The sequence below is a fragment of the Podarcis muralis genome, chromosome 17 (assembly GCF_964188315.1).
Source record: "Podarcis muralis chromosome 17, rPodMur119.hap1.1, whole genome shotgun sequence".
In the NCBI taxonomy this organism is placed as follows: Eukaryota; Metazoa; Chordata; class Lepidosauria; order Squamata; family Lacertidae; genus Podarcis; species Podarcis muralis.
The window spans coordinates 12,080,425-12,104,277 of record NC_135671.1 but is presented as its reverse complement, the minus strand read 5'-3'; the positions used below and the strand labels follow the sequence as shown (position 1 = coordinate 12,104,277).

Below are 23,853 nucleotides of genomic sequence, written 5' to 3'. Positions count from 1 at the left end.
AATGCACTATATCCAAAGTTAGTTCTACCTAAATGCAAGTTTTCTGTCCCAGGTTGTAGTCTGGCTGACTGCTGATAACAAAGCAAGCAAGCATTTTAAAAAGTCATTTAAGTCGGAGATGAGTGGGCAGATTTCAAGATGCACATTTACAGAATTCTGAGCTCCATAATTTGATTGAAGTACCAGAGCAGAAAAGAGATATCCTGCCCGTTTCTTAACAAAAGAAAATTCATCTCCATTTTTCTTCATTTCAGCAGAGGGTGGGGTTTTCGGGGGGGGGGGGGCTCATTTTCGTATTGGTTAGCAATTGGGACTGCATTAGAAATCCTCGCCCCTAACAGCAACTTCTGTCATGTGCAGTGTGAGTCCGATCGGTGCAGGTATTGCATCTGCCCCGCCCCACCTTTGCGGGACTAAGGCTGCAACCCTGCGCAAAACTCCCCCAGACAGAAGTTCTCCTGGCCTGAACACAGTGGGATTCCACTTTGGCATGCGCAGGTGTTGATGAAAGTATAGTAGCTTTGGGGAGGAGATACCAGGTGGGAAACCAAACCAGTCCGTCTGGTCCCGCTCATGAATCTCCCCATCAGGTCTGATTTAGCAAGGATTTTTCCTATATCCACGTCGCGACTTCGGGGACGGGGAGACACTTGAGCATCTTAATTCAATTCGCCAGTGGTTTCCTTCCGCGCCTTTGCAGCCCCTCGTCCTTTAAGTTTGGGGCTTGCAAGGCATTCCTCCGCCCACTGCCTTCTCGGCTCCGAGCAACTCCAGCTGCGCCAAAAGGAAGCGAGCCTTGCAGAACTGTTTGAGCGGAGCCTGCCTCGCGCGCTTCGCGCAGCCAAGGGGTCGGGCCCCTCCTCCCCTCCTCGAACCAATAGGTGCCGAGCTTCATTTGCATATTTCTATAAAGCGCCGGCTTGGGCGGGGTGGGGGGCAAGCGCGAGTATCTTGCCTTCGTGCCATTCCGAGGGCGCCCTCCGAACCCTCCCCGCCTTCGCACGGCACAACTTGAGGGGAAACTTTCCCGCACGGACGCCGCCCGCCACCTTGCGCTCGCGGAGCTTCTACCCGGCCTCTGCCAGCCCGGTCTCCGGAGCGATGGACAGGCGCGCGCTGCTGGCAGCCCTGTGCCTCGTCGCTCTCGCCTCCCAGCCCGGCGCCCCCAGCAGCAGCAACGCCGCCGCCACCAGCACCACCTCGGTCCCAAGTAAGTGCAGACCCGTCCGCAGCCCAGAGAGCGAGGCGGCCACGCGACCAGCGAGCGCTCTGCGAAGCGAACCTGGCTGCGGTTGGCGGGAGAGAAGGAGGGTTGCGCGGCGCCCGCGCTGGCTTTGGGGTGGCGGGAAGGCGAGCAGTAGTAGCAGGTAGACGCGTCGAGCGGGCGGAGTGGAAGGGAACCCGCGGAGGCGGCTGAGGGGCGGAGAGGGCGGGAGGAGGACAAGCGGACGTCTGGAGCGCGACGATAAGGGGCGCTGGTCAGTCAGAAGCGGGCGCCAATTTTCGCGGTGGGTCTGGAAGGGCGGCTGACAGGGCGAGCTCACTCGGAAGTAATGCGCGCCGACGTCAGGGGACTTGGCTCCCAAGTTTGAGTGCCTGGGCGCCTCCGGCATCCCGGGACGGTGCCAAGTGTCAAGCGGGGAGGGGGGGGGTGTTCGGGGAAGTTCATACCTGGGAAAGGTATGCGCAGAAGCGCGGAGGACCCTGTATGGGCTTGTGGCACAGTCCGCGTTTCCGCAAGCAATCCAGCCACGCGTCCGGCGCGCGCGGGATGAGGCAACTTCAGTTTTTGCCCGGGACTGTGGAAGAAGCAGGTGTGCCGTTTGGTGGCGAACCTGCCCCGCCCGCTAGGGCTTCTCGGTGATGAGGCGCCCTTAAGAGAAGGGTTGGACCATTGGCGCGGCAGTTTTGTGCGTATTGGCGGGGAAATGTGAGGCGCCGCGGAAGGGAGAGAGGGGAAGAAGGGCGAAAGGAATGGAAGTGGCGGCAGCGGCGGGTTAGGATACATAAAGAAGTTTGGGAACGCTTGACGGGGTTACGATGCCGCAGCTCGACGCCCTGCGGAACTTGAGCCGAAAAGGAAAGGCGCGCTGAGGCGAAGGGTTTGCGGGGCTCGGCGTGCGCGTCGGGGAGGCGCAGGTTCTGTGGCTCGGGGCGCGCACGCTGCGAGGCGCGAGCTTCCTTCCCGCCCCTCGGCTGCTTTTGCGCGCTTCCTTGTTGCTGCCCGCCGCCCTTCCTCGTGTCGGCGGCGCCGCCGCGTCAGGAGTGGGCAGGGCGGCTCTCCTCCGGCACCCGCGCGCTCCGGAGGAGTGTGCTGGGCGGGGAAGGGGCCCGCCGGCTGACGGCTGCTGCTGGTGACCGCTAGTAACTCCTCCGCTCGCGAGCCCAGGAATGCCTGGAACGTGGGCCAAGGTCACCCTGGTTCAAGGGCTTCTGGGAGCCGGTGCAGGCAGGGAAGGAGGGAGGGATCGCGCGGAGGGAGAGCGGCTGCGGCTTCGGCTCCAGCTTCCGTGCCGGGGAAAGCCTGGCTGGGATGCTCCCTGGAAAATGAAAGCGCCACTCAAGGGAGGGAGGGGGGAGGAAGTGCCTGTGGAAAGTTGTGTAGTAACCAGAGAGGGAAGGGAAGGGGAAAGCGCTGTTTCGCGGGTGTTTTGGTCTCCACAGGGTGCGCTGGAAGTCAGTCGTCTAATCCTCATGCACGCGCATTTATGTTCTTGTGCCCATTGGAGGCCAATACACACACCCCAATCTCCAGATGCAACCCTTAGAGAGCCGGGAAGAAAGCTGAAAGGATGGAAGAGAGACTGGCTGTACACCAGATTTGCAGTTCAAGGGAGATAGATGGACAGTGGCTAAAATTCTCCCTTCCACCCCTCACACAACCCACACAAAACTTGGCAAAGTGTTACCAGAGGGCTTCTCTAATTACACTGTGCACACTGCATGTTTTCTATCTGTAAGATGTAGCCCTTGTTTTCTGGTATCTATGCTCCTAGTAAAGTACTTTCGCTAACAACCACCACCCCACTGGGCTCCTTGGGGATGTTGTTGTTGTTATAATTTAAAAGCATTAGTAGGAGTTGCTACAGTTGTTGAAAGTCCAGAGTTGCTTGTCCAGAAAAAGCACCTATTTGTTGCTTTTTAGAAGCACCTTTCACGACTGTAGGTAACAAGTTACCATCTGGTACGTTAGTGTTCAGCATTCAGGCCTACATATTACAGATTAGTCACCCTGTGACCACATTCCATTTTCATGTTGCATTATTCCAGTTTTATGGCAGCATGTGCAAAATGGCAGGACTCATGTGCTTTTAACAGATTTGTGATGGGTAGAAACGGCAAGTTCTGCCTTCCCTAGTTTCACATATTCTGAAGCCAAGGTTCATTTTACAGTTTGCTTGCTTAGCAGGTTGTAGTGAAGGAGATCCTTTAACCATGATCCTGGGCTCACACAACACACAAAACCAAACCTTGGCTTAGTTGCTGTGCCATACTGACATAATAAGCCTGAGAAGGAACAAAACAGAGGGAAATTCTCCGGGAGGCAGCATGTTTGCATGGTAATGGCAAACCAAATTCTGACTTACCATGGCATGTGAAGTGGGCAATAATTTGAGCACATGTGGATTCTTTCAGAGTTTGTCTCATGCTGCTCTGTGAATAACACTAGCATGCATGTCCTGCTCAGGCTTCTTTATTTATATGGGGGGGGCATTCACATTTATTTTGCATGTGTAAGGTGGGAGTTCCATTCCAGAAGTTACTACAATGGATTCAAACGCAGTGCAAGCATACCTGTGCTGTACCACTGCCAGCTGGGAGGCCAGCATAATAGACCAGCATTGTAGATCTAGAGGACATTGCGGGCAGCAGACATTTGGCCATGCCTCTGTTTATGAACTTAATCAGTTCTGGAAGTCCGTTCTTAAACCAAAACTGTTCTTAAACCGAGGCTCGCTTTCCCTAATGAGGCCTCCCGTCGCCAGTGCCCTTCCACCACTTGGATTCCATTCTTAGACAGAGGTAAAGTTCTCAAACCGGGACACTGTTTCCAGTTTTGTGGAGATTGTAAACCAAATCGTACTTAAACTGGACTGTTCTTAAACCGAGGTACCACTGTACTGTTAAGTTCTGTGTACTCCACCAGCAAAAGTTTAGGCCACCAGTCTAAACTGGGCAGAACGGGACCATACAGCATCAGCTTGAAATTCTGTGCTGTGCTCTGAAAGCATACATAGCTAAAATGCAGAAAATGAAAAGAATGACAAGGAGAACTCTTTAGTCAAGTAGGAAAACCCCCAAATATTTTCTTAACCCCCCCTTGCAAAATACCTCACTTGCAACCAAGTTAAACACCCATTTCTCAAAGATTAGGCTTGGCCTCTGGTTCACCATCGGGTGTCAGTCGGTGGGCTTTTGTTCCTAATCAGTGAAGCTGTTTACAACATACCACTTGCCAGCCATTGATCACAGCATCTTTTTTTGTGTCCTTCCTAGCGTGTTAGATCATAAAGTCAGTGATTTACACTGCAGGAAGTTAAGTTAATAATGTAGCTTATTTAATACATATTATCCCCATTTTCATAATGGGGGAAATAATAACTACTGTACTTGAAAGGAACTTGGCAAAGCTTCATTTTATTGTGAATTGTAGAATTATAGAAAGTTTGTGAGCAATAACTTAACAAAACATTGGTCAGTTAACAGCTGAATTGCCAGCTTCTTATCTGTAGCAGTTGTTTCCGGAATACACAGTTTGTGTAAATGCTGATACAGTAGTTGCAAATTTTGAGTATTGTTGTTCATGTAAATTGCAGCAGTTTTGTGCACAAAGTTCAATAAATGCTCTCCTTCTGTGCTCAGCTGATATGAATGGTGGTTGCAGTGTTTCCCTGATTTTAAACTAGCAGCCTTCTTTTCATTTTTAGTGGCTAATGAAGCTTCTCTCCTGGGATTAATAACAGTGTCAGGTGGAAAGTGTGGGGCTCATCGGAAAACATTAACTCCCTCCCTGATTGGAGGTTTTGATTGGGCCTCCAGATGATTGGCATTACAAATTGCAGCAATAAAATATTACCGTAATTCTAATGCAAGTGATGTGTTAGTGTTGCATCCTGCTTTTGGTGGTTAACCCTGCTTTTGATGGTTGCTAGCATTCCTACTAGGGACGCGAGTGGCGCTGTGGGTTAAACCACAGAGCCTAGGACTTGCTGATCAGAAGGTTGGTGGTTCGAATCCCCGCGACAGGGTGAGCTCCCGTTGCTCAGTCCCTGCTCCTGCCAACCTAGCAGTTCGAAAGCACGTCAAAGTGCAAGTAGATAAATAGGTACCACTTTGGCAGGAAGGTAAACAGCATTTTCGTGTGCTGCTCTGGTTCGCCAGAAGCAGCTTATTCATGCTGGTCACATGACCCGGAAGTTGTATGCTCAGCCAATAAAGCGAGATGAGCGCCACAACCCCAGAGTTGGTCATGACTGGACCTAATGGTCAGGGGTCACTTTACCCTTTACTTAGCATTCCTACCATAAGTACGGAAATTGTACTTCAGAGATAGGGAAAACATTCCCACTAACCTTTACTTGCTTGGTGAATTCTGTGATTCTAGGGCAGAGCTTTCCGAACTTCTTGTGTGGGTGACACACTTTTTAGACGTGCATCATTTCGCAACACAGTACTGTAATTCAGTTTTACTAGAAAACTGGAGGTTAAACTAACCCCTTTTCACCAACCCCAGAAGGAGCGCGGGGAGCGTTCACGCAACACACCTGCACACTGCAGCTGACACACTAACGTGTCGCGACTCTAAAGCTCTGTTCTAGGGTGTATAGACTGTTAGTCGGTCTAGACAGTTCATATTTATTTGAGCTCTTCAAAGGTGCTATAGAAATCTTAATAACAGTCATATACTGGCAATAGGTTGAGGAGACAATGCTTTTGTTTTGCAAGGCTACTGTGAGTAGTACTTGAGACTGAGAACAATGAGGTGCAAAAGCTGCCATAAAATATCATAAGCGGTAATATGAACTAGCACCAGTCAACATAAAAAAAAGAAACCCTGTACCATTAAACAGCATAAACCTGGGAATGCCTGCCTGAACCAAAATTCTTCACCTAGGACTGAAGGAATAAAATGTATTTCTCTTGAAAGGGAGCTCCCTGAAGATGGCAGTGAGTCCTAGCAGGTTGAAAGGCATTATGTAAAATAAACAAATGGAAAAAAATTCATTTTAAAATTTATTTAGTTCTAATAAATGCATGTGTGATCCCCGCCATACTAAAATATTTTCCTTCAGAGGCAGGGGAGCCAAAGAGTCACAGATTCCAAAGTCTGAGAATAATTTCCACAAAAATAAATGAGTTTAATTGCTTCCTTTACTTCCCTTCCACTACACACACCTTTTAGCCTTCCTGGCACCAATGCACAGAAGCCAGTGAGACAAAAGTCCTACTGATTTCAACCCAAGGAATATGGCGCTGGACTCATTTTGCAAATATACGCATGTTTAACTTTTAAATGGGAAAGCACCCTTTGAAAATGCTGGCATTTCTTCACCTAGAGCTTAGGTTTGGGTATTAAACATATAACTGTTAGAGGGACCATTGGCCTACTTGGATATGATGGGCTGAATCACCCTGAGACCTCCAAGTGTAGGGTGGTATATTAATAATAATAATAATTAATAATAAAAAATAGGTTCAACATTTTTTATTTCAGTGGGAAAACATGTCATTTCAATATTTTTGTGTATAGACATCTTAGGATACATTTAATAGAATGACAGTTTTTGTAAGGGTGGCTGAAAATCTCAGCCTCCAAGTCTCTGTTCTACTTGTACACATATATTAGACACTGTGGTTTCGTCATTTCCTTTGCTAGTTCTGAACAGCACTCCACAAATACGTTCCCAGAACATTGTGAAACTTTTATGTGAAACAACGAATTGAATACACAGTTAGATAAACAAGGCAGCTGTAGTACCAACATTTGCTATGTTATGAAAAGGTGAATAAATATTTGATAGGTAGAAGCAGATCAAGAGCTGCCTATTCAGCAAAGAACTGAGATTAGACCATGCTTAATGTTAAAATTAAGCAACCTTCACTGCAAAATATATTGTCTGCCCCTTTTGTTAAAGAGCAAGATGGAAGCTGCTAGTGAAGTCTAAATGTCTTGATTCAAGTAAAGTAAAATATTTGATGATGGTGGGGTTTGTAGATAGCCAGGCACACAAGATAGGAAAGCTTTTATAAACTGTGTTTTGTGAACTGTGTTGTGTACACACACATGCAGACAGGTTACTAATGTTTGTGAATCAACTTGCAAGGCTGAGCTAACAAAAAAACCATTGGTAATGTGATAAATTTTTAAATTATAATGGTATGTGTTTTCTTTGTACGGCAAATGATTTACATGCTGATGCATTCCATCGTAGCTAGTAATCAGAAACAGGGTGGCCCATCTGCCTCTTTAGCTGCTAATACAGTTGCTAAAGCAATGATAGCTGTGGGCATTGGTCTTGCCAGCATCCTAGGATGGGCAGGGGACAGTGGTCCACCACCCTCCATACCATCCTCAAGGAAGACCCTTCAAGAGAACTATGGCCACACAGGCTGTGTGTGCAATGCAGAACGATCACATTATTTGCTGGCGTTCCTTTTCTTTTAAGTCATTTTAATGTTTTCATGTTTTGTTCTCACATTAGGGAGCACTACGGACAAAAAGTGGGACTTCAGCAGCATTGAGAGCAAATTTTCTTTAAGGACACCTGGGAAACCTGATGAAGACACCTGCCTCATAGTTCCTGGCCAGGAAACCAGTGTATCGCAGTGCAGCTTCAATCATACCAGTAAAACCTTTGTGGTTATACATGGATGGACGGTAAGAGGGGTTGCACATCTCCTGGTGCTTCACAGTTGCTTTCTGATTCAGAGCCGTTTGAATAGAGTCTATTAGCGAATTTTCTGTATCATTCTCCTATGCTATACCACTTCAAATACTTGTCACATTTCTGGGTGGCGGATAGCCTTCTGAGTTCCATTTAGTATTAAAAAGTCTTTAGACTTGTTCTTAGAAATACATATTATGTGTTTATAAGTAAATTGCAGCAAACACAATATTAAGCTTCAAAAATAACTGTATCATAACCTTTAGCAAAATAAGAGCAGCAGAGTTCAATGAGAAAGCAAGGGCCAGTCTAGTGTAGGGTTTCCCAAGCTTGGTTCTCCAGCTTTTTTGGGGGACTACAACTCCCATCATCCCTAGCTAGCAAGACCAGTGGAAAGGGATGATGGGAATTGTAGTGCCAAAACAGCTGGAGACCCAAGGTTGGGAAACACTGGTCTAGTCCATCATTCTGTTTCCACCATTGGCCAGCCAGGTACTTCTGGAAGCCAAGAAGCTGTCAAGGGTGAGCTGTAGGCAGCTGTCAGAGGTGGTTCAAGAGCCAGAGAGTCAGGGCTAAGGGGCGAAGTCAGGCACAGAAGAAACACACCACTGTTGAAAGACCTTACTATTCAGGTAGTGTCCCAGCACAAACAGGGAAGGCTTTCTGATTCAGGAGGGCCCAATAAGGCAGGGCCACCCAGAGCTTGAGAATACTTCATTGCTGGGAAGATGTTCTAAGCTGCATCACTTGTCAGGGCCCCATATGGAACTAAAGGTTCCCAGTACTAGCCCTGGTCCTTAAACAAGCAGAGCATTAAGACGAGGGCATTGTTCTTGTTTGACTCCAGCACCTGGTATTCAAGGGATACATTGCCTCTGTGCATGCGGTTTCCATTTAGCTTTCATGGTGAATAGTAGACTTATCCTTCGTAAATGTGTCCAGTTCTGTTTAGGTAGATTTTTCACGTTCTGCCTCCATTCCATTGCCTCCACATGCCTCCGAATGACAGTTGCTGGGAATTGCAGGTGGGCAGACCTTGTGCTCAGGTCTCGCTTGCAGGCTTTGCACAGGCAGTGAGAGAACGGGTTGTCAGTTGTCAGAACAGGATGCTGGACTAGACGAGCAGAGTTTTATATTCTTATTTAAAGCCATCTAGGCTACAACTGATCACCACATCTTGTGACAGGGAATTTTGTGTGTGTTCACTATACTAATAATAGGTCTAAATTGGAAAATTGTGTGTTCTGCGTGGAGTCCCCAGTCTAGGTGTGCATCTGCATTCTATGATTTTGATGGTTCAGGCAGTGGCTGTTTATATACACACACACACACACACACACACACACACACACAGCTATATATGGGACGTGGGTGGCGCTGTGGGTTAAACCACAGAGCCTAGGGCTTGCCGATCAGAAGGTCGGCGGTTTGAATTCCCGCTCCTGTTGCTCAGTCCCTGCTCCTGCCAACCTAGCAGTTTGAAAGCACGTCAAAGTGCAAGTAGATAAATAGGTACCACTCCGGCAGGAAGGTAAACGGCATTTCCGTGTGCTGCTTTGGTTCGCCAGAAGTGGCTTAGTCATGCTGGCCACATGACCCGGAAGCTGTACGCCGGCTCCCTTGGCCAATAAAGCGAGATGAGCTCCGCAACCCCAGAGTTGGTCACGACTGGACCTAATGGTCAGGGGTCCCTTTACCTTTACAGCTATATATATATATTTCTTTTCTATGGTTTTGTCATGGCATTTGGCTTGTACAGTAAAGCTTACTTACTGTACTAATACTGCTGAAATCTGTCCTCGGTGATTCCCATCCCCCTAAAATATACCTTAGATGCTGCTGTGATATAATTCCCTAATCAAGCATGCTTTCCTTTTCGGTTCCCACACTGGAAACCTTTGAAAATTGTGTTAATCTTGTGTGTTCACACACTGCTTCCTTGGTTGGGAGCTCCCTGTGACAGCTTGAGACAGAATAATGTGATTTATATTCCTGTCTTGCAGGTGATTGGCATGTACGAGAGCTGGGTCCCCAAGCTGGTAAAGGCTCTGTATCAAAGGGAACCCCATTCAAATGTTATTGTCGTCGATTGGCTGTCTCGATCCAGCTTACATTATCCAGATTCTGCTGCCTACACAAAGGAGGTGGGAGAAGATGTTGCCAAGTTTGTTGACTGGCTGGAGGTAAGCAGTTGCATTCCATTTTAGTGCATAATACATTCAAGGAAGGTTAAAGGTGTAGAATATGTGCTACAAACGCTATATATTAAAGCATAGCTATGCAGTCAGTGAACTCTAGCAATGCATCTCTTGAAGTGTGCCACATGGGGCTGCAGGTGGGGCAATTACATGTTTAAATATTCTCCCAATGGAGGTAACGTTCTGCATATAGACTGGGCAGAAGGCCAGACTGGAGAACCTTCTTTCCGTCCTATCGGATTTCTGTCCAGGGATTTTTTAATATGGAAGAACATCTGAGAATCCGAGCTGCAGCTCGAAGCGGTACACTTTGGCAAGGATCACACCTCTTTGTCCTTTTTTCATGTGTAGATTGTCTCCTAGTTTCCTGGATATATGAATAGTAGCCATGCTCCTGTGCAGTGTCCCTCAACCTTGGGTCTCCAGCTGTTTTTGGACTACAACTCCCATCATCCCTGACCACTGGTCTTGCTCGCTAGGGATGATGGGAGATGTACCCTGCTCTAGCGCAAGTTGAGTGGGTTTGTGGTAGGCTTCCTGCTGTAGTATTTTTGGTCTAAATCAGGGGTGAGGGCCACGTTCTTGTATAGACAACCTTCTGGGAGCCTCATTCCTGTGCTGGGAAGCACCGGAAGCAAAAGTGGGCATAGCAGTCAATGTGAACTTTACCTTTGTACTGTGGTTGGTATCTACACACACACACACACACACACACACACACACACACACACACACTCACACACTGTTCTCCAGCCTCCATCCAAGCAGGCAAGAGGCATATTCAGAGTTCAAGGACCTATTCCAGGCAGGAAAAAGCACTCAATGAAGGTGCAAAGCAGTGCTGGGCATGACTTGGGAGTGTGTGTGTGTGTGTAGTCTGGGAGCAGCTTAAGTGCTAGGCTGGCCCCTGTCACAAATCAGTTCATCGGCTGTTCAGTGTCAAGCAAGATAAAAACGATAGATTTAGAGCTTAATCTTTTTAATATGATTTTTTTTATAGGAGCAATTCAGTTACTCACTGAACAAAGTCCATTTGCTGGGATACAGCCTTGGTGCCCATGTTGCTGGCATTGCTGGGAGTCTGACCACTAATAAGATTAACAGAATTACTGGTAAGCAAATATTGATGCCATTGAGTTAAAAAAGGAAAGGTTGAATGGTGTGGTTCCTTCCATGTTACAAAATGAATTATCCTTAGAACAAAACCAGGAAAGAGTCATTAAAATGTTACATAAAGGCTTTACAACCTTTCTGAAATGGGAAGTAGTGCTAATAGTTATAGGAGTCTGTTTCTAGCATCATCATTTATTATTTATACCCCGCCCATCCTGCTAGGTTTCCCCAGTCATTCTGGGCGGCTCCCAACAGATTAAAAACAGAATAAAACATCAAATATTTAAAACCTCCCTAACAGGGCTGCCTTCAGATGTCTTCTAAAAGTCAGATAGTTGTTCATTTCCTTGACATCTGATGGGAGGGCGTTCCACAGGGCAGGCGCAGGTGCAGTTGAGAGCTATTTATATCCATGGGAATTTTACCATTGAACTGAATGAGAAAGGGGGAGGAATTCAATGTTACACCAATCCATTGGTACAAGTATTTCTACTTTCCTGACAAAACAAATCTCCCCTGTCCTCCCACTAGGGTTTTTCCAATCCTGTAGAGTGAATTTGCGGAAAGAGAGGGGGCAAAGGCCCGTTGTGCTAGCGGGAGACACTTCAAGTTCAAGTTTATTAAATTTGTGAGGTCCATGCCTTTACACAAAATACCATAAAACATTATTGAAAGATAGACAATAAAATTATAAAAGTAAGCTAAAATTCATGCCATGCTGTCCCAGCAAGGAAACTACCCAAAAAAACCCACCATTCAGGAAAGAAGATACAGCAACAGGTTAAGAGAGCAATGGGAGGGACCTCACTGTTTCCTCCAGGAACCGTACCCTAGTTTTCATAGCCTTCACCACAAAGACCGCTACCACGTGAGAAATCCGTGGATCAGCGTCCACCAGTAAAAACTTTACTTGGTCCTCAGAGTTGACTATTGATTTGGGAATAATTTGTAACATCGCATCCCTGAAGGCCGAATAGATGGGACAATACAACATGTAATGTGGCTAGCGGGAGACCTTGTGCTGGCTTCTGCTAGAATGCAAGGTTAGGTGAATCCAGCCTATGGAACTCTACCACTAATATTCATTCTTTTAGACCAGAGTTTTCCAAATTGTGTGTTGCGACACATTAGTGTGCCAGCTGCAGTGTGTAGGTGTGTCATGTGAACGCTCCCTGCACTCCTCCTGCGGCTGCAAAGGGGTTAGTTTAACTTCTGGTTTGCTAGTAAAACTGAATTACTGTGTCACAAAATGATGTATGTCTTTAAAAAAGGGTATCACCAACATGAAAAGTTTGGGAAGCTCTGTTTTAGACAATGTGCTGTACAAAAGCATCGTACTTACAGGGATTTCTAACAGTTTTCTTCCCTCCTAAGGTTTAGATCCTGCTGGCCCTAACTTTGAATATGCTGAGGCATCCGTACGCCTTTCCCCAGATGACGCTGTCTTTGTAGATGTCTTGCACACTTTCACAAGGGGGTCCCCAGATCGCAGCATTGGAATACAGAAGCCTGTTGGGCATGTTGATATCTACCCTAATGGAGGTATCTTCCAACCTGGTTGCAACGTCGCGCAAGCCCTGCTCCTGATTGCAGAAGGAGGACTTCAGGGTAAGTTTTCAAGTCTTTGAAACTTGCTGATTTTGGCCTCCATAAAGTCAAAACTGGAGGCCATTTACTGCATATATTGTATATGTTGTTTAACAAAGGGCGTGCATCTGTAAGCTGTGCATCCGTAACGTAATGGCTTCCTTTTCCTTAAAGACGCAGATCAGCTGCTGAAATGCTCCCATGAACGCTCCATTCACCTCTTCATCGATTCCCTCTTGTACGAGGAGAAACCAATCATGGCCTATCGCTGCAACTCAAAAGAAGCGTTTGACAAAGGGCTCTGCTTGAGCTGCAGAAAGAACCGCTGCAACAACTTGGGCTACAAAGCCAACAGAGTAAGAAGCAAGCGGGGCACCAAGATGTATCTGAAGACTCGAAGTCAAATGCCTTACAAAGGTAAAAGTGGTGACTTTCTCTATTCTAATCTCTGAGGGTTTTTTTTGTGTGAATATAGATAATTTAAAGAGAATGATGGAAAAGCCTGGTAGTTCTCTTGCATAGGTACTACTTATTCAAAGGAGCTTGTGCAGGAACCTTCCACATGAATCATGCCTCTCTTTCCCCAAGTAAGGAGAGAAGCAGGATGCAGCCATACCAGCTGTTTTGTCTGGATCTGACATTGTTAATTTTGCTGGTGGCCCACCTCTGAACTGAGTTGGGTCTCTCCTTGATAACAGCCGGAATTGATATAGCCTACCTTAGATACTAAGGGACGCAGGTGGCACTGTGGTCTAAACTACAGAGCATAGGGCTTGCTGATCAGAAGGTCGGCGGTTTGAATCCCCGCGACGGCAACCTAGCAGTTCGAAAGCACATCGAAGTGCAAGTAGATAAATAGGTACCGCTCTGGCGGGAAGGTAAACGGCTTTTCCGTGCACTGCTCTGGTTCGCCAGAAGCGACTTAGTCATGCTGGCCACATGACCCAGAAGCTGTACACCAGCTCCCTTGGCCAGTAAAGCGAGATGAGCGCCGCAACCCCAGAGTCGGCCGCGACTGGACCTAATGGTCAGGGGTCCCTTTACCTTTACCTTAGATACTGGCACAGACTAAATGCCTCTTAGGGCCTTATTCCTATTAAGGTGTTCTGGTTAGAGCAACTAAAAACAAGTGGCTGGGTGCAAAAGTGTCGCAATAAGTTTAGGGCTTACAATCTCCAAATGGATAAATATTTAGCCCTAAGTTCACAAGACCTTAGAAATTGGAACTTTGACCAGAATGCCAGTCAAGATAGAGCATCCATAATAGCTGCTTGTTAATCTACCTGGTACCCCCAAATTAAGATCAACCATTCAAGACCTTGAGACACTGACTTTCTCACGACTGAGTGGGGCATTTGTTGAACTAAGGTTCCAACAGATGCCCTCAACATACTTAGAGGGGAGGTGCCTGGGAATTCCCAATATGGACGCAAGTGCATTTATGGATGCAATCAGGTTGAGGATATCATGTGCTACTTGCTGATTTGCCCCCACTGTATACAGTATAGGGCCAATCCCCCTAGGAAGTGGCAGTCGAACTCTGATAAAGATCTACAGATACACACCTGGTGCCCAAATTTGCTCTGGCAGCTAAGAAGCCCCTTTCCAGACATGTTAATGCTCTCCAATTTTAAAATTTCATGCTGTAAACTTTTTATGCTGTAGACTTTTATAGGGCATGTCATGCAGTTTCAGAGGAAAGCTTTGCCTTGACCTCAGCTGTACATTTTAAAGGCCTTTGGCCATGCACAATAAATTGACTGATTGATTGACATTGTTACTTCATTGCATTATTGTCGAGAATGCAGTTACAATGCAAGATATGCGATAATCAGATAAAATTCTATGATTGGGTATAAATTGATATATTTGTTAAACTTATACCCCACCTTTCCATCACATGATACAGAAGGTGATTATCAATGGATTTTATGATCTTTTGTTAACTGATGGTGAATAAATCTTATAAAACTGACTTTGTGACTTGGATGCAGAAGTATTGATATGCTTGAATAAAAGTAGTGGCTTCTAACTCAAATTAAAAATAATTGAATTTAGGTTTTTCATCTGTTGCTTTTGTCTCTCTTTTTGTTGCTTAGTCTATCATTACCAAGTCAAGATCCATTTTTTCGCAAAGGTGAATACAACCAAGAAAGACCAGCAATTCCGTCTCTCTTTCTATGGCACGAAGGATGAAAGTGAGAATATTGCAATTTCACTGTGAGTATTGAGAAACAACTGCATTTCTTTTGGGTAGTAGAAAAATGTCAAATGTATGGACATACAGACAGACACACAGAGTTATGCAGAGACTCTATAATCAATCAGTCATGCAGAGGCTTGCTTCTCAGTCTGCATCTTGTAGTCTGACTGAGTCCAAAACACACGCCTCAAAACACTTCTGCATACAAAGGCAGCCATCCAGTTTGAGAAATAGTTAAAGAGCTACGCAGGGCAGAGAGTAAAATCACTTTGCCTCTTTCTGTATTGTGGGACTGAACTGACCAGGTATGGCAAAAGCTTCAAATTACTTAGGAGTTGTGTTGTGTAAATGATAAAGCTATGAGTTGTGTATGTAGATCTCCACCCATTCACTTTAAAATAAAATAAAAAGAGTTCAGCTTCAATAGGCGCTGTATTTTTATGCCCTTATGTCTCGTGACTTAATCTCATAGATAACTGAATTTTTATTGCTGACTTCCTCTAATCGTATCTTTGTGTACAAAGATTACAGTCATTAGACAGTTAGTGGCACCTAAGTCCACCACAGATTTAAAATTAAATCTGAACTTCCTTCTCCCATGTGAGACGTAGTCTAATAATGCTAATGAACAATGTGTTCTGTCTCTACTTCTTGCTCTCGTTTTGAGTTGTCTCAGCTTGGTATGTTGCAAGCCACTGTCCTACTTTCTCTCTATGTGGGGCTCTCTATGCACTCTATGTGGGGCTACCTTTGAAGGTGACCCGGAAACTACAACTAATCCAGAATGCGGCAGCTAGACTGGTGACTGGGAGTGGCCGCCGAGACCATATAACACCGGTCTTGAAAGACCTACACTGGCTCCCAGTACATTTCTGAGCACAATTCAAAGTGTCGGTGCTGACCTTTAAAGCCCTAAATGGCCTCGGTCCAGTATACCTGAAGGAGCATCTCCACCTCCATCATTCTGCCCGGACACTGAGGTCCAGCGCCGAGGGCCTTCTGGCAGTTCCCTCGCTGCGAGAAGCCAAGTTACAGGGAACCAGGCAGAGGGCCTTCTCGGTAGTGGCACCCGCCCTGTGGAACGCCCTCCCACCAAATGTCAAAGAGAAAAATAACTACCAAACTTTTAGAAGACATCTGAATGCAGCCCTATTTAGGGAAGCTTTTAATGTTTAATAGGTTATTGTATTTTAGTGTTTTGTTGGAAGCCGCCCAGAGTGGCTGGGGAAACCCAGCCAGATGGGCGGGGTATAAATAATAAATTATTATTTTCTCTAGTGTGCCTGCGTGGTTGCTGCAATAAGGATTGACATAGTGGGTGGAATTGATTATTTAGTGGCACATCTTTGCTCCTATACGTGTTTGATACGATGTGTGCTATGTCCTATGAGCCAGCACCTTAGTCCTTTCCATGTTTCCTCATTTAAGAAACAACTGCATTCTCAGATAACTGAATTCTTATGTTTCAGAGGCGTATTGCCTAAGCATAGATTTTCTTTTTTAACAGGCCTGAGATCTCCACAAACAAAACCCATTCGTTCCTGATATACACAGAAGTTGACATTGGGGACTTGCTCATTGTCAAAATCCAGTGGGAGAAAGGCTCATTTCTCGACTGGGCCGATTGGTGGGGTACTCCTGAGTTTGGCATCCAAAAAGTCAGAGTCAAGGCTGGAGAAACCCAGAAAAAGTAAGAGAATGGATTGTGCCTTATGGCGCTCTCTCTCTCTCTCTCTCTCTCTCTCTCTCTCTCTCTGTGTGTGTGTGTGTGTGTGTGTGTGTGTATCATTTACCTTGCAGCTCATTTTGCTTTCATCTAGGACTAGTTGCCATCTATTCATTCTCTATGAAAGTGAAAACAAAAAAAAAATTCCTTCCAGTAGCACCTTAAAGACCAACTAAGTTAGTTCTTGGTATGAGCTTTCGTGTGCATGCACACTTCTTCAGGTATCTGAAGAAGTGTGCATGCACACGAAAGCTCATACCAAGAACTAACTTAGTTGGTCTTTAAGGTGCTACTGGAAGGAATTTTTTTTTGTTTTGACTATGGCAGACCAACACGGCTACCTATCTGTAACTGGATCTATGAAAGTGGTATGCTGAAATTTTCTGTAGATGGGAAACCCAGATGTGTTCAAGCAGGGCTGGTGAACCTGTGGCCCTCTAGCATGGCCCATGGTCAGGGAACATGGGATTTATAGTCCAGCAATATCGGAGTTCCACGGGTCCACCAGACTTGAGTTAAAACATCTCTACTAGCAGAGTTGAGAGAGACCTTGGCACCATGAGGTGCACCATGTGAGCAAAAGGCAGTTCTTCTCATGCAAGGGAGGCTGACTCCCCTCACCACCACCAGCCTGCCACACCATATCCCACATTGTTTGAGGGTGCTCTGACTCTTGTTATAAGCTGCTTTGGGGATGCTGGAGGATGGAGAGGAACAGCCCATTCCGTGAGCGGAATACTTGGTGCTCTCTGGACACTTTAGACCAGTGTTTCCCAACCTTTTTTGGGCAAAGGCACACTTGTTTGATGAAAAAAATCTCGAGGCACACCACCATTACAGCCCCGTGACGTCAGTGCGCAGCGTCGCGCCGGGAGGGACGCACGAAAGTGTAAGTTTCAATTTTTTTCCCTCCCCTCCTGTGTAAAGGGGAATGCACTCTGCTAAGTAAAGGCACTTGCCACAGCAGCGTCAACGTCACAGCACCCACCGGCACCCAAGAGAGAAGGGGTCTCAGCAGCCCTTTTGCCAGGAAGAGGAGCAAGAACGAGAGGAGGAGGAGGAAGAGGAAGAGAGTCCCCCCCAAAAAACCATTCTCCTTTTGATCTTCCTTATTTGCAATTCCTCATTGCAAAACAGCGGTTGATATAGAGCTGATTTTTTTGTTATTACAGTCCCCACCCCCTCACCTAGAAAAACACCCCCTGTCAATTTTATTATTATCATTATTATTATTATTATTCCCCGCCACTCTGGGAGGCTGAAGCCCTTTAAGGCTTCCTTCTGTCCACTCTCTGTGAATTACCTGCCCGGAGCAGGTTTCTGGGGGGGGGGGGCGCTGCTGCCGGTGTCCTCCCCGTCGAGTCTCGCCTTGCCCGGCGCGTGGCGGCCGCCCTTTCCCACACTCTGCCGGCTGCGCTGCCAAGCCCCGCGGCTCGGCCTGTCAGCGTTACCGGGCTCGGCGGGCGGTAATTCCCGAAGAAAGCCGGCGGCGCTTGAAGAGCTGGCAAGCCCCCATTTGCATGTCTGTTTTCCGCAGCCCTTGGAGAGGATTAAGTTCCCTCCTTCCTGCCGGGGAACCTCCAAGCTTTGGGGGTGTGGGGGGAGGAGGCAGCAAAGCGAGGCAGGAAGGAGAGCGCGGCTTGGCTGGGTGAGCTTTGGCAGGGGCAGGGAATGAGAGCCGCGAGGCGGGCGCAAGCGCTGCCCGCCGAGCTCGCAGGCAGCCAGGCAGGCAGACGGCGAGAGCCCCGCGCTGGGCGGCCTCTCCTCGCCGCCGCCGCCCCGCCTCTCGCCGCCCGACTCGCCCGCCTCGCTCCCACGGAGGTAGGCTGGTGTGCCGTGGGAGGGAGGCGGGCGAGTCGGGCGGCGAGCACACGCGGGGCGGCGAGCGAGCTCCCTCCCACATCCCATCGCCGCTCGCTTCGGCCGGCCTACTGGGCTGTCGCAGGCGGAAGGCCTGCGCATGCGCAAGGTTTTTGCGCCTTCCTCCAGTAGGCCGGCCGAAGCGAGCGGCGATGGGATGTGGGAGGGAGCTCGCTCGCCGCCCCGCGTGTGCTCGCCGCCGCCGCCCCGCCTCTCGCCGCCCGAGTCGCCCGCCTCCCTCCCACGGAACACAAGGCAACGTTCCGCGGCACACTAGTGTGCCGCGGAACACCGGTTGGGAAACACTGCTTTAGACCATGGGTATGTGAACTAAGGCCAGGGGGCTGGATCTGGCCCAATTGCCTTCTAAATCCGGCCCACGGACAATCCGGGAATCAGCATGTTTTTACACGAGTAGAATGTGTGCTTTTATTTAAAATGCATCTTTGGGTTATTTGTGGGGGTTCATTTCTTCCCCCAAAATATAGCCCGACACCCCCCCCCCCCCAGGTCTGAGGGACAGTGGACCAGTCCCCTGCTGAAAAGTTTGCTGACCCCTGCTTTAGAGTGTCTCCCAGAGTAGACAATATTAAGCTCAATTAGCCAATGGACTGTCTTGATATAAGGTAGTTCCATATATTCAAACTCCCAGAGAGCATAGAGGTGGGCTTCCTGTCCTCTAGAGTGGAAGGATGCATCAATACATTGTGCAGCAAGCAAGGAGGAAATGCTGTGATATGGTCCAGTAAAAGTTTTTACCATATATGTTTGCTGACAGTGTCAATAGGATAATCAGCAAGCAACATTTCCCCCCAGTGTTTTTCTAATTTAGTCTTCTGCTAAAGATCAGACTTCAGTGGGAGTATATAATTGTAATACTCTGCTCTGCACTATACAATGGAAGCTTGCAGTATTAAATGTTTTACAAAATACGGACCAGGTCCATGCCGCAAAATCTTTGTGGTTTGTAAGCAGAACTTGCTTCTCTGGAATAATTGAAAATGCCATATGTATAATTTCATCATAGGTTAACATGTTACTTTATTTCTTCTATCTCCCCCTGCCTCAATTATAAAATGCCACTATTCAGAAGACTTTTCCAGTGTAAGAAACAGATTAAATAACAAGAGAATAAGACGTTGCATTTAGGATGGATCGGGAAAGAGCTATGGTAATATTCTGTGTACTCTGCAGGTTGGTGTTCTGCTCTCGTGAAGGATTCTCTTACCTCAAAAAAGGAGGCGGAGCTGTGGAATTCGTGAGATGCCTTGGAAAAAACTCCGTTGATCATGATTCATGGTAAGAACTTTGCAGCTGTGTCACTGAGAACTCGGTCACGAGTGATGAGTTGCCACCACCTTTCTCACAGTGGGTGGGGTAGGGCAGTGGTGGGTTTGGAACTGCACAGGAACAGTGGCGGACATGATCCAGCAGCACTTCTGCTGGTGTGCCCTCACAGCCCTTACATCATCACTGCTCTGCCCCATCTCAGTCTGATTCAGGCAAGCTGCAGCAGAGGCATTGTTAGTTAGCAAGGTTAGTATCTTGAGTGCAGCAGCTCCACCACACAGGTCACTGTAGAATCCAACCCATGCCTGCTCTTCCTAAACTGTGATTAAGAGCCAAGTTCCATTATAAGCAAAATCAGGTGGTACACTCTTGCTAGACTATACCTTGGTGATGGGGCCAGAGGTGCCACCTTGAGAGCGATTGGGTCGGTGTGTGTGTGTGAGCATCGTGCCCCTCTCCCTAAGCTGGGCAGAAACTTTCTGGGGTTTGGGAAGGAGGTGTCAGGCCTCTGACAGGATGCTGGAGCTCTGCTGTCTCTTTCCCAAAGCTACCTGGCTTTGGGAAGGTGGAAGGAGGGCTTTTGGACCCATTGGAGCAGCATGCTCCTCTCCCTAAGCCAGGCAGAAGCTTCCTGGGCTTTGGGAAGGAGGTGCCAGAGGAACATTTAAGGGGCTAGCCTAGACCCCCCCCCCCCAGTCCACTGACGGCACATACTGCAGGGTTCTCCTCATTCTGTACGTAACCTGCTAGGGCATTGTAGAGAAAGTCAAACATAACGCTTCTCTCTGATTGTGTGCAGGCGTCCTCCATGGGATATAATTCAAACATATGCTCTGCATTCTGAGGGGGAGGAAAAAAAGCACAAACCACCAAATACTTGTGGGAATGTTCAGGGAATCAGGAGAGGATATATTGTTTGATTATACCCTTTCCAACTTCTGTTAACAAGTTCTACAATTTAGCTGAGTAACATTCCCCTTTTTAAACTTGCACAGCGGATGCATTTGCTCAGGCTTGCTAAAGCCTCTAAAATACGTTTCCTTGGTAATTCCCCATTTAGTCCCTCACAAAAAGATAGACGTGACACAGTCTTCTGTAAAAGTATAAAAAGAGTTTACTCACACATTCTGTTCACAAATGGATCCCAGAAGGCAGACCTAAGTTACAAAAGTAATATACACCTGGAAACAATCCCATAAGGAGACAGCTCCTTTGTCCTCTCTTGGCTGGAAGCAAAGACGAATGTGGTCACAGAGAGATGGCTGACCAGTCCTGCTCTTTGGTTACCTTTGCAGGTGAGGTCACACCTAACTCTAGTCACATGCAGAGGAAGTCTGTCCCAGCCTAGGAGAAACAGGAAGTTCCGACTGGCTGGTCCAGACATCCCCTTTGATGTCCACTCTAGGGATGTTGTACTTGACTGCTCTTGTGTTTCACATCCCACAATACTGAACCCTGGTGGGCTCATGCCGACAAGCTATTTTAACTGCCCCCTCTTCTGCCTTCTGTCAGCAGTTCCCACCTCCACCCCCAAGTTCAATCCTGCTGTGCCCATGGATCTCATGTTCCTCTTTCTTTGCCACCCCATTGTTTTCTTTTTAGAGACCAGGTCAAGTCACGAAATAAATATCAGCGCTTGAGTTCCTCGAAGACTAGCAAGTGGGTGAAGAAGTTCCATTCAGGGAAAGAGCCAATATGTTGGCTGTTCAGGGGCTGAACCCATTGAAATATTTATCGGTCTTCTGCAATGCTGTCTACTTTCTTCGTTGCTCTAAGAGACTCTCGCCCAACCCAGGCTCTAGACTGGTTGCACCAGAATGTGGTTGGGGTTGCCCAGTTGAACGCACACCCAACTGAAATGAATGCAGTGCAATAGACAACATTTTCAACGAGAATTCAAATCTTCACTGTATTCCCGATCCAGCAAATGATATGCGTGCAGAAGCCTACTGTAAAATATGGGGATGCCCTTCTCTGGGTCAGAGCATTTTTGTTACATCTCAGTATGCAAAAGAGCGCACACTAGCCAATTGTTCTTTTTTAAAAGAAGCCTCTCACATTGCATTGAGAGCAAACTACCATAATTGTCACACCACCCTGTTACAAAGTTTCTCACTTTTTTATAATGTACTGTGTGTAAAAAAAACCAAAACTATTTATTGAAAGGCTAGATACTTCAATTGATGAGTTTGTATTTTTATAGGTTTTTTTAATGATCACTTGGACATTATGCTGGACAATTTCCATTCAGGTCATTCATTCAGTGTTGCATCCTTTGACTGAAAGGCAATAATTTCACTTGAAGGGGGAGGGCAATAGATAGAGTTCTCACTTAACATATTCCTGTTATATACATTTCTCCTCCAACCCTGAGCATGACTGAAAGACTGCATGGTGAAGTCTCTGCAGTTGGTCAGCACTTATGTACACTTAGGTATTACTTATTGAACACTTACTTTTTAAATAGGATAATAAATTTTCCAGAGAAGAAGCTAGCATTTTTTTAAATGTCCTATCTTCATTTTTTAAACAAGAATGTAGTGCATCTGTATAAAAACATATGCACTCTCTGGCACTGTACCAAGCAATTAGTAAATAGGAGTAACTGTGTGTTAAATGATTGCAGGAACACTATTTCCGTTATCAATTTCAATTTGACAACTCCTAGTCTTGAGCAATTGTTACAGCTGCAATCATTGTTCCTAGGACTAGGATAAAGGACAAACACCTCTTTGTTGCTGGTATACTTAAATTTGGGGATGGAACCTCTTTTGTTGCTCAGCAATATGAAGAACAGCAGAACCTTGAATAACAGTGTTTGTCTGAAATCATGCAGGTTTTAACAAAAAGCAGTATTGCACACTTTTAGAATATGCACACTTTCATATTATGCACAAGCTTTACACCCTTTGAATCAGAAAGTCATGGACACATGGACAAGCTATAAAACAAAGGGGCCCTAAGTAGTATTTACTAGAATGCTCAAAATACTTTAGTAATCATTTCAGTTTTGTAGCTGATAACTCAGTTAAAACAAAAAGCTGTTTTATGAGGATACCGGAAAAAGCATACCTGGAAATATATATGTACTGACCTTCTATCTCTTGTTCCGAGGGGCTGTCTGACATTTAATATTCATTGTTTGAGCAAAAACATGTCACAAATAAATTGTTACCAAAATCCTGTGTGTGGCGACAAAACTGTGGTCCAGTACGCACGTAACCCAGTCTAACACAACAAACTGCATCCTTCAAGAACATTCTTTTTAAAAAAGAATTTATAATAGTTTAGTTGGCTCAAAAATGATCTCTATGCCCTGATGAACTATGGTGTAGGCATGATAATTTTGAGTTTGATAACTAAGTACTGAAGGAGATCTATAAAGATGAGGCAGTGTTTCTTCTTGACGAAAGTTCATACTTCCATTTTCAAATTCCTGAAAAGTGAGGGTTCAGTATCTATAAATGTATTATGAATTGCACATTTAAAGGCAAAATCAAATATAAATATCAACAGCATTTGATCACCAAATGGTGAAGTATTTTATATGTGAGAAAATAAAACTAGGCTTTAAATGTTCTTATTTATTATCTGTAAAATACCTGTATGTATATGTGCCAAAAGGTTAGTTTGTATATATTGCTGAAGTTATCACGGCTATATGCATAATAAAAAAAGTGCCAATTTTTCTAAATGAGAAATTATCAATCAGTTATATGAAAAATGCTGCAATGAAAAACCTTTCCTCCTCCCCAAGATGCATCTCCATTTTGTACTACACTGAAATATGAAAGCTTATTAAAAGTTAATTTAGAATGAAATCACTGGCATGACTTTCTTTGGAACAGGTGGGGAACTAGAACTTATACTCATACTTACAGAAAGAAATTTAGCAATGCACTGGAATATATGTGTGAAATTAACACTTTCATCCCGTCTGCAAGCAACACCCTGTCTCCATAAACATGCCCTCTAAATAGGATGGGCAGT

The 23,853-nt window shown here is 46.1% G+C and overlaps 1 protein-coding gene across 1 annotated transcript; it reads left to right on the top strand.

Moving 5' to 3' along the window:
• Positions 1 to 926: 926 nt before the first annotated feature.
• Positions 927 to 23,684, top strand: LPL (lipoprotein lipase). The gene is made up of 10 exons (XM_077921731.1): positions 927 to 1,210; positions 7,704 to 7,879; positions 9,890 to 10,069; positions 11,085 to 11,196; positions 12,572 to 12,805; positions 12,959 to 13,201; positions 14,884 to 15,004; positions 16,495 to 16,677; positions 19,768 to 19,872; positions 21,466 to 23,684. Coding segments are annotated over exons 1-10 (1,464 nt in total). The 5' UTR covers positions 927 to 1,101; the 3' UTR covers positions 21,467 to 23,684.
• Positions 23,685 to 23,853: the final 169 nt, after the last annotated feature.

Bases quoted from the DNA above. Each gene is read 5' to 3' on its own strand.
- LPL (XM_077921731.1), top strand. From the start codon at position 1,102: ATGGACAGGCGCGCGCTGCTGGCAGCCCTGTGCCTCGTCGCTCTCGCC. The intron at 1,211-7,703 runs GTAAGTGCAGAC...TTCTCACATTAG, and splicing joins CAGCACCACCTCGGTCCCAA to GGAGCACTACGGACAAAAAG. The intron at 13,202-14,883 runs GTAAAAGTGGTG...TTTGTTGCTTAG, and splicing joins AAGTCAAATGCCTTACAAAG to TCTATCATTACCAAGTCAAG.